The sequence below is a fragment of the Bufo gargarizans genome, chromosome 1 (assembly GCF_014858855.1).
Source record: "Bufo gargarizans isolate SCDJY-AF-19 chromosome 1, ASM1485885v1, whole genome shotgun sequence".
Lineage (NCBI taxonomy): Eukaryota > Metazoa > Chordata > Amphibia > Anura > Bufonidae > Bufo > Bufo gargarizans.
This window is the reverse complement of record NC_058080.1, coordinates 15,137,173-15,153,928: the sequence shown is the minus strand read 5'-3', so window position 1 is coordinate 15,153,928 and position 16,756 is coordinate 15,137,173. Positions and strand designations below refer to the sequence as shown.

Genomic DNA, 16,756 nt, shown 5'->3' with positions numbered 1-16,756 from the left:
GCTTCCAAGACTGCTGCTGCTTCTGGTTCCTGATCCTGGCCTCGTCTGACTACCCCGTTGGTTCCTGATTCCGGCTTCGTCTGACTACCCCGTTGGTTCCTGATCCTGGCTTCGTCTGACTACCCTTCTGGTTCCTGACCTCTGTCTCCGCAAGACCCTGCTTCGGTTTAGCCATCCGTTTGGACTTTGCTTACGGCTTGCTCTTCAATAAAACCTTCTTATTTTCCACTTATCTCTTGTTGTACGTCTGGTTCATGGTTCCATGACACCAACACACAGCTTCGCCTGCACAGGGGCTTATCAATTTATTCAATAATGGGAGGGGGTAAGTATAAGAGGGGGTGGCCATCCATGGCTCAATGTTGGACCCTGGGAGAAGGCATTGATCTTGGGAGGAAGAAGCAATCTGCCGGCACTAACAGTGAGTAATCCCTGCCACTCTACTACCGTGCAGTAGATTACTATGCTTGTCTGGAAACAAATGGCTTTTTTTCGTGTTTCCGTTATTCAGGACATGCAGGAAGAATGGTCTTTTTATTCTCATGGATAGTCTGATCTGTCGCAAGGTACGCCCATAGTTTTAGGCCTTGTTACATAGCTGTATGAGGGTTCTGTCTCATCCATTGGACATTGTGACCTCTTTTCAGTTGTTCAGTTGTTTGCTCATCGTGGTACATCTCTTGGCTGTGTCGTATGAATAAGGCGGACGCTGTTTATGTCTAAAAGGGCACATCCATATATAACATACACGGCCTCTGGACACAGTGAGTGACCCCCCCCCCCGTATTGAGACCTTTTGTCTCGGTGATGGTCCCTCACTTTTTCTATCTGGGTGTCTGATGGTTATATATGTATAGTTATACATGTCTCTTTCGCTTTTTCTACAGACTTCCTTGATGTTTCCATGAAATCTAAATTAGCGTGTCTCAAACATCATCATGGTCGATGCGTGATTCTTCCCTCCCTTCATTTTCATCCCTCCCAGTAAGGTCACCTGGTCCAATCATTTTATTATGACCGTCAGTGAGCATCCTCCCCTGACCGTCATTTGACACCTGGGTTTGTCCTACAGATATATCGTGGTGGCCCAAACATGGTCCTCCCTCTGTTAGACATCCATGATTTATGATATTATTTATTATTTTCAATGTGCCCCCTGATGATCCCACACAGTGGGTGAAACGCGTTGGGGTTTTTAGCACAGACACGTCTGTGCCTTCACTAGGTATCCTCTTAGGTGTCAATGTTTTGTTGTGTTTTGTTCTGTAGTCATTTGCATCGTGTACCTTTTGGTATCCCTACCGATAGGGTAGTATACACTGTGCATTTAGGGTAATCCTGTCCGGTCCATGCCCAACTGAGTCCACCCATACGGCCGTTGCCGGCCCGCCTACCATAGGGTGTACTAGGAGTTGTCAGTGAGGTTCGAGGACGGGGGGTCTCCACCACCAGGAGTCGCCCCTGGGCACAGGGCCTAGATGTAGTATCATTACCAGGGTCACTTCACCTCCTCTTCTCAATATATGGGTGGACTTCTTGTACATGGACCTGATAGGACTTATAGTGCGTTCTATGAATTAATAAAGATTATTTACTATTAAGGGTTACTCTTTAGCTAGACCTACTTTTATACATATGTCAACAACTCCTTTGCATCCATGATCCCTAATCCTACCATCATATGTTTAGTTAAACTTTTCCCACACTTCCACTAGGGTTTTTGCTGTCTTGTAACCCTCTGGGACACTATGATTATTAGCCATATGTTTCAGTTGTCCACAAGTTTTGTCATTCAACACCAAAGAATACAATTTCCTGACGTCAGTTTCTCCTAGTCCTAGAGCTTCCTCACTTGTACCAGTGTACTCTAGAAGACTAAAATTATTTTTCCAGTGAACCAAACTCAGTTTTCTACAGAACTTCCCCACTATATACCTAGTGTATTCTGCACTGAGCCTCAGCTTATTCAACCCCTCAGGAGGTTCCAGGGCTCCTGATTTCCCTTTTTGGTGTTCTTAGTTATTTTCCGCAAAACATATCGGACAACAGATATCTGTCAGCAATCCCAGTTTACTGTCTCAAACATCATAGTCAAAAGTCTTACTCAATAATCATAGGAATAGCATATCTTTAGAGTTTTTTACCAAAAACAGACTGGACTGTAAATCAGCTTTTAAGACTCCAACTCCACACCGATTTGGACAGACAGGAGATGAGGCACAGATTTTAGCAAGATAAAGTCTCTTACCTTGCAGCGCCGCTTTAAGTGGATCCGTACGTCCTCTGACCGTCTGTCCGTGGTTATTGGGGTGTCGAGGGAGAGCCGATTAGTCCATCCCCACATTGGGGGCCAAGTTTTGTGAGGGCAATTACCCCAGCGTCTTTGATTATGGGTTCCGAATTAAAATAGCATATGTGCAAAGCGAAGGCTGATACAGACACACAATGGTTGTAATCAGTAATCTACTTTATTGTAAATTAGCAGACAATCTTATACCATGATTATTGGTAGACGCTTAACAGCCGTGCGTCACATAAAACCACAAAGACAGAAGAAATGAAACATCTTTATCAGAAAAGAGGATGTGAACTTAGCGCAGCAGAAGCTTGCATTTATAAAAATAGAACAGGAAGGGAGGGAGGTTGTCAGCTTATTCCTCCCCCGCCCTGTGTGCCAGCTAACATTTTATTAACCTCTAATTGAACTCTGGTTCAGATAGATATAGGATATATAAGATGGAGTTCTATCTCTCACAATGCTGTTTTCAGAGACTGTTCTATATGTATTTGAGAATGGTTGAGTGTCCTGTAGCACCCAGAGTGACCAGCAACCATAAGGCTTACTCATACCATCTAGAGAGTATTCTAACCACCAACCATAATGTGCCTTCTTCGTGGACTGTAACTAATAAACAAGCCGCACCACTGTTGTAGACATTTTAAGAGAATCCTTTCCTTGACATACAGAGTTTGCAACTGATGATCTATCCTCAGGATAGGTTATCTGTTCGTGGAAGTCCAACATCTAGGAGACCTGTCAATCAGCTATTTGAGAAAGCTCTGGCACTCCTGTGAGCACCGCGGCCTTCTCTGTGCTCACCAAGCACAGTGCTGCACATTGCATAGCATCTGTGCTGGTTATCTTTCTCAGCCCCATTCACTTCTATGGGGCTGAGCTTCGGCTAAGTCATGTGACCGATGAACTTGATGTCACATGGCCTTGGGAAAGCAGCGAGAAGGTCGAGACGCTACTGCGAGTGCTGCTGACTTCTCAGCGAATCGGCAGGGTTATCGAGTGTTAGACCCCCACGATCAGATGCTGATGATATCTGATCGGAGGGGCTCTCAAAGAACTCCTTTAGAGGGGAGACTCATCAACAGCCTGTACAAGATCAGCTGGTAAATAAAGGGCATTGGCAGGCCATGAGAACCAGTAGAAATAGGTGGAGGTAATCGAAAATGGAAGTGATACCTGGCTCATGTAGGGAGCATCAGAATTCACATCAGAATCCCTTTGGATGTGACAACACGGGATCTTGGAATGGCGTCCCTCCACTATCCCACACCATCATTCCCCGGAACCAGAACACCTATTGTGGTGACCGGATCAAATTACACCAGGGACAGACGTGCTACAGTATCAGTGTGCAGTGTGATCATCCCAATGCACTATTAAATTATATACAAAGATGGTTGTCTACCTATTTGTGAACTGTACCTGTGATCAAGGGTATAGCTGTTTTAATGGCATCTACAGGGTATTTAAATTTGGAGAGGGATATGTATATATATATATATATATATATATATATGTATATATATATATACAGTACAGACCAAAAGTTTGGACACACCTTCTCATTCAAAGAGTTTTCTTTATTTTCATGACTATGAAAATTGTAGATTCACACTGAAGGCATCAAAACTATGAATTAACACATGTGGAATTATATACATAACAAAAAAGTGTGAAACAACAGAAAATATGTCATATTTTGCTTTGATTACTGCTTCGCACACTCTTGGCATTCTCTTGATGAGCTTCAAGAGGTAGTCACCTGAAATGGTCTTCCAACAGTCTTGAAGGAGTTCCCAGAGATGCTTAGCACTTGTTGGCCCTTTTGCCTTCACTCTGCGGTCCAGCTCACCCCAAACCATCTCAATTGGGTTCAAGTCTGGTGACTGTGGAGGCCAGGTCATCTGGCGCAGCACCCCATCACTCTCCTTCATGGTCAAATAGCCCTTACACAGCCTGGAGGTGTGTTTGGGGTCATTGTCCTGTTGAAAAATAAATGATGGTCCAACTAAATGCAAACCGGATGGAATAGCATGCCGCTGCAAGATGCTGTGGTAGCCATGCTGGTTCAGTATGCGTTCAATTTTGAATAAATCCCAAACAGTGTCACCAGCAAAGCACCCCCCACACCATCACAGCTCCTCCTCCATGCTTCACGGTGGGAACCAGGCATGTAGAGTCCATCCGTTCACCTTTTCTGCGTCGCACAAAGACACGGTGGTTGGAACCAAAGATCTCAAATTTGGACTCGTCAGACCAAAGCACAGATTTCCACTGGTCTAATGTCCATTCCTTCTGTTCTTTAGCCCAAACAAGTCTCTTCTGCTTGTTGCCTGTCCTTAGCAGTGGTTTCCTAGAAGATATTCTACCATGAAGGCCTGATTCACACAGTCTCCTCTTAACAGTTGTTCTAGAGATGTGTCTGCTGCTAGAACTCTGTGTGGCATTGACCTGGTCTCTAATCTGAGCTGCTGTTAACCTGTGATTTCTGAGGCTAATGACTCGGATGAACTTATCCTCCGCACCTGACTTCTCCACAACGCAACTGATGGTCCCAACCCCATTTATAAGGCAAGAAATCCCACTTATTAAACCTGACAGGGCACACCTGTGAAGTGAAAACCATTTTAGGTGACTACCTCTTGAAGCTCATCAAGAGAATGCTAAGAGTGTGCAAAGCAGTAATCAAAGCAAAAGGTGGCTACTTTAAAGAACCTAGAATATGACATATTTTCTGTTGTTTCACACTTTTTTGTTATGTATATAATTCCACATGTGATAATTCATAGTTTTGATGCCTTCAGTGTGAATCTACAATTTTCATAGTCATAAAAATAAAGAAAACTCTTTGAATGAGAAGGTGTGTCCAAACTATAGGTCTGTATATATATATATATATATATATATATATATATTACTGGAGATGAAACATTTTAAAAAAATTCAATTTGGATGGTTTCACGAATTTTCCCAAAAAGATTTGATCCAAATGTTTTAGTGACAAATCAATTGAAAAATCAGTTATTTCAGAGAGCCTGTATATCGGTGTAGAACGCTGTTGTCACGAGGGTGTCAAGAGCCACGTCTGACTCCGTTATACCCGGGGTCAGGAAGTCGCAGCGGGTGGCTGCGTGCTCTATGTCTAAAGATCACGTTGTTTCTTAGTGATTGTTTTCTGTGTTTGCCTTGCTATCATTTTTGTCTCACTCAGGGATCCGTAGCTTCTCCTCCTCATCTGTTTCTTGTCTGCCACTCCCAACCTCCTTATATTCTCCTCTCACACTTCTCTAGTTGCCAGTTATAGAGCTTCCTGCCTGGACTTCTATACTGACCCACTGGAGCTGTGAATCCTGGTTGTTGTTCCAGAGTGCTACCCTCCGGATCCCTGTTGGGGTTTTTGTTGTCTCCTGTTGTCGCCCACCTGGGATTATATGTTGAGTCTGTATTGTCTGTCCTCCCCTTGGTGTTTTCCTTTAGAGCTAGTGGTGCGGACTAGTGTTCCCACCGCCCTGTTCACTATCTAGGGCTCATCTTAGGGAAAGCCAGGGTTTTAGGCACGTGATCGGCGTACGGGTGAGGAACCCGTCTAGGGACGTCAGGGCAGCCAGGTGCCAGCCGCAAGGTGAGTCAGGGGTCACCACCTTCCCTCTCATTTGGGCAGGGCCTTCCTCTTTCCCTCCCTCTGTGTCACGTATGTGATAGTCACGCCGATCGTGATAGCTGTGCATTGCAGAAACATGCATAGTTAGTCCGCTGTGGTAGTGAAACAGTTACTTTGTGTCTGTATGACCGGCAGATGACAGACGTCACTCTTAAAATCGCTTCATACTTTACTTATTTAGTAAAATAACCAAAACTGACCAAATAACTCAAGTGTGAACTTATCCTTACAGGTCAATCTTAGCATCAGGTATAAAGAACCGTGCAGTGACCTCAGATTCTACTATAGAGTGAAAGAACACACTCAGTGGCGTAACTAGAGTGTTATGGGCCCCAGTGCAAACTTTGGATTGCCCCCCCCCCCACCCCCTCAATTCATACAAAGAGGCGGCAATTTTTTTTTTTTGCACTAAGCCTAATGCATGGCTACCCTCACCCAGTCCTAACTAATAAAATCTGGTCCTATCTCATCCAGGGTGTAGCTGGCATCGGCATGATGTCCACTGGATCCGGAATACGGTACCTTTAGTACTAGAGAAAAAATAAAAGAATAACCACATAAGGGAAGGGATGGTGACTGCCCCTGTGAAATCACCAGCAGGGGGCTCTCTGCTGGTCCCGTAAGACTGAGCCATGCCAATGTATAGCAGGGTAATCTAGGACAGTTCCCCTAAATGCTACCACACAGTACTAATGCCCACATTGTGGCCCCTCACAAATGTTATGTCCTCCTTGTGGCCCCTCACAGCAGCTATACCCACCTTTGTTACTGTCACAGTAGTTATGTCCACTTTTGTGTCCCCTTACAGTAGTTATACAAGATATGTTCCCCCCCTCACAGAAGTTATGCCCAGATATGTGCCCCCTCACAGTAGTTATGGCCATATATGGTCCCCCTCACAGTAGTTATGCCCAGATATGCACCCGCTAACTGTAGTTATGCCAGATATATGCCCCCTCAAAGTAGTTATGCCCAGCTATGTGACCCCTCACAGTAGTTATGCCAGATATGTGCCCCTCACAGTAGTTATGCCAGATTATGTGCCCCTCACAGTAGTTATGCCAGATTACGTGCCCCTCACAGTAGTTATGCCTTGATATGTGCCCCCTCATAGTAGTTATGCCTTGATATGTGCCCCCTCACATTAGTTATGCCCACATATGTGCCCCCTCACAGTAGTTATTAGAAAAAAAGAAAAATATATTATATAATAAAATATTAGTTCTAGGAGACATCAGAGTGTCATACACCAATATTCAGGGAAATTTGAGCTGTTTTTTTATTCAAGTAGAATCGATTCGGTGTCAGACCAAAATCAAATTTTTTGAATGATTCATCGAATCAGATCCGAAAGAAATTTAAAGAAGTTCACTCATCTCTAGTTTAAAGCATAATTCATGTCATGGCGCAAACGGGAATTGTGCTTATTAGAAAAACACAAATAAATCTTGACAGTTTTTATTTTGCACATACTCCTCAAAACTGAATTGGAAACAGAAGGAATTTAAACTTATTTGCCCCAAATTTAATTGCCTAAATTACACAAATTAACTTACAAGACAGCAACATAGCTGTGCATCAATCATCGGGTAAAACAAGTGGTAGCTAGAAAGGATATTCTTCTAGAAGAAGTCAGCTTTATGGGACAAAGTATGTCGCTGTGACATTACCAGCATATGGAAAGATTATATGTATGTTCTACAGTATAGTGACTGTATTATGGCTTACAGAGGACCAATCACCTCACCATCTGCCATGTCTTAGTAACTGCTTAGTAACAGCTTTCATTCCCCATCTTACTGTATATGTTGTGCCATTCCTTTATTATTTCTAGCTGAAGTTTATAAATGAATTGCCAGCAGACTGCAATAAAGGTCCATCTGGATGTAACCAGTTGAGGGTGTGTCCTTGCACATTGTGACACAGGAACTGATGGGGTAGCGTCAAACTGTAGGTAGACATATCCCCAACTGATAACACCCAGATGGACCTTTGTTGGTCTGCTGGAAATGTATTCATAAACTCCTAGCAGGCATAATAAAGGAATGTTGGGACATTGAGTTATAGGAATAGATGCTCCAGAATTGGTAAATCATAGGTAATGCAAGTATTCACTAATACAAACGTGTGAGGAGTGGTGACAGGTCCAATTTCATGATTTATGGAGATGTCTTAGTTAGGAAGTATTTCAACCATTTAAGAAAAAATGAAGACAAATCTAAAGCAAAGTCTAAATAAAATTAAAAAAATTAAAATAAATTAATTTAAACAGATACTAGTATACACCATGTAATACATTATACTCTGTTTGTCTCCAAAATAGCTTTTCTGGAGTTCAAACTAGGTTCAAAAAGAAGAATATATATTTTTGGAAGAAATATACAACCAAGAATGCCAGAACATGAGGTCAATATGGCAAATATCTCCACAGCCACCATGTACTTCCCTTTAGTGCTCAGATAGGCTGGTATCATGGCGATCCAGACACTGCAGAACAGCAGCATGCTGAAGGTGATGTACTTGGCTTCATTAAAATTGTCGGGTAATGTCCTCACCATGAAAGCCAGAACAAAGCTCACAGCTGCCAGGAACCCCATATAACCCAACATGGAGTAGAAGGCGATGACCGAGCCTTCATTACACTGAATGATGATCTTCCCAGGATAAGAGTGATGATCAAACTCTACATAAGGATGAGACATCAGCAACCAAATAACACAAATGAGAACTTGTACAGAAGAACACAACAAGACCACATAATTTGACACATTGAATGAGATCCACTTCACCCAGATACTTCCAGGTTTGGTGGCTTTGAAGGCAATGCAGACTGTGATAGTTTTGGCCAGAACAGAAGAGACACCGATAGAGAAGAAGACGCCAAATGATGTTTGTCTCAGTAAGCAGGTTATGTCAACTGGACGACCAAGGAAGAAGAGAACACTGAGGAAGTTCAACAAGATGGAGGCCAGGAGGATTACGCTCACAGTCCGGTTATTGGCTTTAACAATCGGTGTGTCCCAGTAATAAATGAAGATTCCTAATATGATCAATGTCACAGCAGAAATAAATACAACTATTCCTAAAAATATGAAAGTTAGAATGTCCTCCTCAAAGGATAGAAACTCGTATATTCTAGGAATACATTTCATTTTCTTCTCATCAGGCCACTCTTCTGTAGGACATTTATAGCAGGTTGCACTGTCTATAATATCATAAAGTAAAATAGAAATTTGATGAAATATTAATAATGTTACCTACATATATGCAATATGCTAATATGTTTACTAAAGTAACAACAGAAGATATGGTAAATATAAAGAATACAAAAAATAACCCACAACACTGACAAACTTGAAGCCAGGAGAACATACATATAGACACTGAAGGAAAAGGCCTTCTTTCTGAGCTTCCTGACCTCTGTGGCTGTTAGCTATATTTACTGTAGCTGGGCTACCAGATCTCCTATTAGCCTTAGATAACTTACCTTGCCTGTGAGAGTCACAAGGCACAAGCAGGCTTACAGATCACTGAGAGGGATTATTAAAATACCTCTCTGAAACTCACCGGCCAGCTGTAAGAAACGTACTTGTCTGGGCTCCAGCATTGTGATCCTCATCCCGACACGGCTGCGCCAGGAGAGAGATGTGCTGCTGAGCCACGCCCTGGTGACACGACTGCATCCCTAGTAACTGCTCTGTTTCTCCCTGCAGCGGGGTGTGCTGGAGGAGATTAGCAGTGGGCTGATTGCTCAGCTGCTCTATTTCTGTGTACTAGTGTTTCTGACTAATGGAGCACTGTTTCATAGACCTATTAGGTTCTAATCCAGGGAATTGGTGCTCTATGTAAACCCCTTCCTTGCCTTATACCAGTGCCAATGATAGTCTCTGACTCACTAATTATGTTCCTTGTTCCTGTGCCTATTGGATTGTTCATTCTTCTGACCCCAGCTTGTATTCTGACCACTCTCTGTCTTTTGTTTAGTACTGAGTTGTCCGTCTGGTTTTGATCTCGGCTTGTCTTCTGACCACTCTCCGTTTCTCATTTGATACGGCATAGCATGTCTGGTTCTGACCCATGTAAGTATGACTCGCTAGTGCATCTCTTCACTTAAATAGAATAGGGACCAACAATCAGTTGCAGTCTAGCTATCTAGGGCTTGTACTGCAAGTAGATAGGGAACACAGCCTGGGTTTTAGCTTAGGGCTCACTGTCCCTTTTTGTCCCTACCTACAGTTGTAACACCAGCAACAATGAGTAAAATAGGCCACTTTATTAGTCTCATTATCACTTTCGAGGATGCCCCAGGCACACTCTCGGAGTGGACATCCTAAAATAAACTTCATGGGGTACTAAACAAGATCAGTATAGTCTAGTTTTCAGTTTTATATAGAGAAAAAAATATTTGGTCTCTCCATAATCATGTTGACACCTTAAAAAACCCCCAAAATTGCTACACTTAGAATGATTTAAAGGCCTACACTATGAAGAAAGACAAGTTCTAAAAAGATTCAAACATGTTGGTCAAGCTTTTCTTAGTAAGGAACAAAAATATGTAGAGAATGGAATGGCAAAGTTTTGCATTCCTTTAGATTAGATGAATAGATGTCCAATGTTGAAGATGTTCATTTAACCACTTCTAGTCCGGGCCATTAACCCCCTTCCTGACCAGGCCTAATTTTGAAAATCTGACGAGTCACTTTATGTAGTAATAACTTTGGAACACTTTTACTTATCCAAGCCATTCAGAGATTGTTTTCTCGTGACACAATGTGCTTCATGTTAATAGTAAATTTGAGTCAATATGTTTTACCATTATTTATATAAAAAATCCAAAATTTAACAAAAATTTGAAAAAATTCACTGTTTTCACAATTTGAATCTCTCTGCTTTTAAGACAGATAGTGATGCCCTTTATAAAATATTCATGAATTAACATTCCCCATATATCTACTTAGGCATAATTTTGGTAATGTACTAATTTTTTTTTTTTTTAGGACGTTAGAAGCTTTAGAATTTTTAAAGCAATTTTTGAAATTTTTAAGAAAATTTCCAAAGTCAACTTTTTTAAGCACCAGTTCAGTTCTAAAGTCACTTTGTAGGGCTTTCACTTTTTCGGCAGATTTTCCATTTTAAATAATTTCTTTAAATTAACAGCCAAACAAAACTTAATATTTATTATCCTGATTCTGCGGTTTACATAAACACCCCACATGTGGTCGTAAACTGATGTAAGAGCACACGGCAGGACACAGAAAAAAAGAAGCACCATATGGTTTTTAGAACACAGATTTTGCTGAACTGGTTTTTAGATGTCATGTCCCATTTGAAGCCCCCCTGATGCACCCTTACAGTAAAAACTCCCAAAAAGTGACCCCATTTTGGAAACTACGGAATAAATTGCCAGTTTTATTGGAACAATTTTGGGGTACATATTATTTTTAATTGCTCTATATTATGTTTTTTGTGAGGCAAGGTAACCAAAGAATTGCTGTTTTGGCACCGTTTTTATTTTTTACAACATTCATCTGACAGGTTAGCTCATGTGTTATTTTTATACAGCAGGTTGTTACAAACGCAATATCAAATATGTCTACTTTCTTTGTTGGTTTCAGTTTTACATAATAAAGTATTTTTGAAAAAAAAATTATGTTTTTGTGTCTCATTTTCTGAATGCCATATTTTTTCTTTTTGCCGATCGTCTTGTACAGAGGCAAATTTTTTGCAGGAAGAGTTGACATTTTTATTGCTAACATTTTTGGGCACATATGATTTTTTGATCATTCATAATTACACTTTATGGGGCAAGGTGACCCAAAAATTGGTTGTTTTTTCTAGCACAGTTTTTATTTATTTTTATTTTTACAGCATTCACCTTAGGGGTTAGGTTATGTGAGATTTTTATAGAGCAGATCGTTATGGACGTGGCAATATCTAATATGTATACTTTTTCTTATTTATTAAATTTTTAAACAAAGTCTGAGAGCGCCATAGCTGTTTTTTTTTTGACCGATTGTCTTAGATAGGGTCTAATTTTTTTGCGGGATGAGGTGATGGTTTGATTGGTACTAGTTTGGGGGCCATACATCTTTTTGATTGCTTGATGTTGCACTTTATGTGATGTTATGTGCTTTTTTGGCACTGTTTTTATTTTAATTTTTTACAGAGTTCACCTGAGGGGTTAGGTCATGTGATATTTTTATAGAGCAGGTTGTTACGGATATGTCAATACCTAATTTTGTCAACCTTTTTTTATTTATTTCACTTTAACACAATAGCAGTTTTGAAGCAAAAAAAATAATCATATTTTAGTGTCTCCATTGTCTGAGAGTCATAGTTTTTTTTATTTTTTGACCGATTGTCTTAGGTAATATCTCATTTTTTGCGGGATGAGGTGATGGTTAGGAATGAAGACTAATGAATCTTTTGATGCATGTGTCTTTACAGAGGAAGAGGTTCTAAGTCAGCTGTCTAAAATTAATACAAATAAGTCACAGGGGCCTGATGGGATACACCCAAATCTATTAAAAGGCTTAGTGGTGAACTAGCAAAACCATTAACAGATTTATTTAACCAATCACTGGTAACAGGAGTCGTCCCAGAAGATTGGAAATTAACAAATGTTGTGCCCATTCACAAGAAAGGTAGTAGGGAGGAATCGGGCAATTATAGGCCAGTAAGCCTGACATCAATAGTGGGGAAATTAATGTAAACCATACTTAAGGAGAGAATTGTGGAACATCTAAAATCCCATGGATTGAAAGATGAAAAACAGCATGAGTTTACTTCAGGGAGATCATGTCAAACTAATCTTATTGATTTTTTTGTTTGGGCGACTAAAATAATAGATGGCTGAGGTGCAGTAGACATCGCTTATCTAGACTTTAAAAAGGCTTTTTTGTCCCACATAGAAGGCTTATCAATAAATTGCAGTCTTTGCGCTTGGACTCCCATATTGTTGAATGGATTAGGCAGTGGCTGAGGGACAGACAACAGAGGGTTGTAGTCAATGGAGTATATTCAGACCATGGTCTTGTTACCAGTGGGGTACCTCAGGGATCTGTTCTGGGACCCATATTGTTTAATATCTTTATCAGCGAAATTGCAGAAGGCCTCGATAGTAAGGTGTGTCTTTTTGCTGATGACACAAAGATTTGTAACAGGTGTATAGGGAGAGACATTACCAGTAGTAAGAGGGAGGTGCTCATGCCGCTCTACAGAGCACTAGTGAGACCTCATTTGGAGTATTGTGCTCAGTACTGGAGATAATATCTCCAGAAGGATATTGATACTTTGGAGAGAGTTCAGAGAAGAGCTACTAAACTGGTACATGGATTGCAGGATAAAACTTACCAGGAAAGATTAAAGGACCTTAACAGGGAAGCTGATCAGAGTTGACAGGAAGATGGATGGAACTAAATACAGGGCAATCCTGGGGAAAAACCTGTTAGAGTCTGCAAAAGACTTGAGAGGGCTGAGGTTCACCTTCCAGCAGGACAAGGCCCCTAAACATACAGCCAGATCTAGAATGGAATGGTTTAGATCAGGGATGCTCAACCTGCGGTCCTCCAGCTGTTGTAAAACTACAAGTTGTAATTTTGCAACAGCTGGAAGGCTGCAGGTTGGGCATTCCTGGTTTAGATCAACGCATCTTCATGTGTTAGAATGGCCCAGTCACAGTCCAGACCTAAATCCCATTGAGAATCTGTTGCAAGCCTTGAAAATTGCTCTTCACAGACGCTTTCCATCCACTATGACTTGGACGCAAACTATTTTGCAAAGAAGAATGGGCAAAAATGTCAGCCTCTAGATGTATAAAGCTGGTAGAGACATACACCAAAAGAATTGCAACTGTAATTATAGTGAAAGATGGTCCTACATAGTATTGGCTGAAAACAAATGCACCCCACACTTTCCAGATTTTATTTATAAAACATTTTGAAAACCATGCATCATTTTCACTTGACATATGTACTTTGTGTTGGTCTACCCATAAAATCCCAATGCAACACATTAAAAATTGTGGGTGTAACGTGAACAAATTTGGAAAAGTTCAAGGGGTTTGAAAACTTTTACAAGGCACTCTGCATGTCACTTTTCTAGGAAAATGTTATGTATTGTCTGACCTACAATACCAAGATTCAGATTTTAAGATATTGTCAAGTTTTTTAAAAAGTCATATAAAATTCAAAATTGATAGAATTGATTGTCATCTCTAGACTGTGATTGAATTTGTGAGTATGCAATGACCTTACGGTGGAAATTATATAATTACATAGACATCAATGACATCACTTTCACTGAGCAATTAGATTACTGTGATAAGTAGAGATAATCGAATCGAAATTGACGAAGTGGAATGCGAGCGGTCAGACTCCTGACCCAGAGACCGTTAAGGACGATATCAGTAACCTGCCGACAGTACTCGATGATGATGATGTAGCTGATCGGATTTGGAAGCCGAGTGACGAAGGGGCTTCATCATCTGGAGAATAGGGTTGCAGCTTGCCCATGAGGCAGCGGCGGAGCCAGCAAGTCGCTAGTGTGGCCGGGAGTCAGCAAGGTGGCAACAGTGGGAGTTTGGTAGCCAAATGTGCCCGGGGTAGACCACCCTCTTCACAGGAGCCTAACTGCCTGGGAAGCAGCGGTGAGTGGGTTCACGGAGGCAGCAGCAGTAGCAGTCAGTCAGTGCATAGTGTTGGGGGTAAAATCACCTACTTGTCGATGTAGCAGATTTTTGTTAATCTGCCGGAGGAAGTGAACATGGCCATATGTAAAATCTGTGGGCAGAAGGTAAAGCGCGGCCAGGGTGCCAATATTGGCACCACGGCCCTGCGTCAACATATGCAGTGTCACCATAAAGTGGCCTGGGAGAACCATGGCTCTGATGTGGTGGTCCAGCCTGCTGCAGCAACCACTGTATCACCTAGTGGCATGCAGCCGATTTCAGGCAGTCAAGGCTCCACCACCTCAGCCAAAGGGAGCTCTCTGTCCTTCCCATCATCTACCAGTCCTGATGCTCATGCTCCTCGTCCTCCTACTTCTCATCACTCATTCCGTCAGCAATCGATCACCAAAGCGATTTCCAAGAGACAACAGTATGTGTGCACTCGTGCAACGGTGCAGAAGCTGAACGTGGTCCTGGCCAAGTTGCTGTGCTGCAGTCCCTCCCTTTCCAAGTGGTGGACTCTGCACCTTTCAGAGAACTGATGGCTTGTGCTGAGCCGAGGGGAGAGTCCCAAGCCATCATTTATTTGCCAAAAAGGCAGTATCAGCCCTGCACACACATGTAGAACAGAAGGTGGGCAAGTCCTTGAGCATGTCGGTATCTGGTAAAGTACACGGCAGCGCCGACATGTGAAGCTGTGACTACGGTCACTTATAATACATGTCCTTTACGGCCCACTGGGTGAATTTGGTTCCTGCACAGCCTCACAAGCAACTTGGCCAGGTGATGCCACTTCCGCCTCTACGTTGTCACGCCGTTGGTCCTGAGACAATGTCCGCCTCTGCCTCCTCCTCATCCACCGTGTCCTCAGCCTCCACTCCAGGGACAATTCACAGCGCCCCTCCAGCATACTACATGTGCAGGGCTCGGCGGAGTCACACAGGGATGGAACTGCTCCATGTCCTTTAGCAAGAAATTGAATCCTGGCTTTCTCCTCGAAAACTGAAAATTGGAACCATGATGACCGATAATGGGAAGAACATGATGTTGGAGCAGCATCAAGTACGGCTGAGCCATGCGCCCTGCATGACACACGTGTTCAATCTGGTTGTCAAGCGGTTCTTGAAGTCTTCCACCTACCTTTGATCAAAATGTACACTAATGCCTCTTGTACAGCATGCAATACGGGGGGCTGTACACTTTTTAGGTCAAAGCCAAGCACTGTGGATGTGCGACCCAGTTCTTTTTTCTCCCCCATATAATTGTTATTTGAATCTTTCTTCTTTATTACTGGTGTCAGCACTCCTCCCATTCGGCACAGGTGGTTTTAATCACACAGGATTGCATATAGTGGTCATTGACCTGTAGCTCCTGATAGTAATGGACATGCTGTGTTAGACAGCTGTTCACATGGTGCAGTACTGTGCGGTGGCCTTTGTTTTTGTGGTGCTGTTCTGGTGGGTTGGTGGGACCCAGTGCCATGGGTGGCATCGTCAGACAGCATGGTTGCTGCTTTGACTCCTGGGTCCCACCCCCTACCAGGATATCGCCGCTTTGTCATCGCACCGTGCTGCGCCCTTTTGTCAGAGTAGGTCCCACTCAATAGAGGCTTCCTTGACGTGGTGAGTGGGCTTATGCCTTTTGATCAAAATGTACACTAATGCCTCTTGTACAGCATGCAATACGGGGGGCTGTACACTTTTTAGGTCAAAGCCAAGCACTGTGGATGTGCGACCCAGTTCTTTTTTCTCCCCCATATAATTGGTATCTGGTAAAGTACACGGCAGCGCCGACATGTGAAGCTGTGACTACGGTCACTTATAATACATGTCCTTTACGGCCCACTGGGTGAATTTGGTTCCTGCACAGCCTCACAAGCAACTTGGCCAGGTGATGCCACTTCCGCCTCTACGTTGTCACGCCGTTGGTCCTGAGACAATGTCCGCCTCTGCCTCCTCCTCATCCACCGTGTCCTCAGCCTCCACTCCAGGGACAATTCACAGCGCCCCTCCAGCATACTACATGTGCAGGGCTCGGCGGAGTCACACAGGGATGGAACTGCTCCATGTCCTTTAGCAAGAAATTGAATCCTGGCTTTCTCCTCGAAAACTGAAAATTGGAACCATGATGA

The 16,756-nt window shown here is 42.5% G+C and overlaps 1 protein-coding gene across 1 annotated transcript; it reads right to left on the bottom strand.

The window, feature by feature from the left end:
• Positions 1-8,254: 8,254 nt before the first annotated feature.
• On the bottom strand, positions 8,255-9,640 carry LOC122921253 (vomeronasal type-2 receptor 26-like). The gene is made up of 3 exons (XM_044271262.1): positions 9,525-9,640; positions 9,445-9,449; positions 8,255-8,997 (listed from the first exon to the last, which is right to left on the bottom strand). The coding sequence occupies exons 1-3, from the start codon at positions 9,638-9,640 to the stop codon at positions 8,255-8,257; spliced, it is 864 nt and encodes a 287-aa protein (XP_044127197.1).
• Positions 9,641-16,756: the final 7,116 nt, after the last annotated feature.

Bases quoted from the DNA above. Each gene is read 5' to 3' on its own strand.
- LOC122921253 (XM_044271262.1), bottom strand. From the start codon at position 9,640: ATGCAGTCGTGTCACCAGGGCGTGGCTCAGCAGCACATCTCTCTCCTG.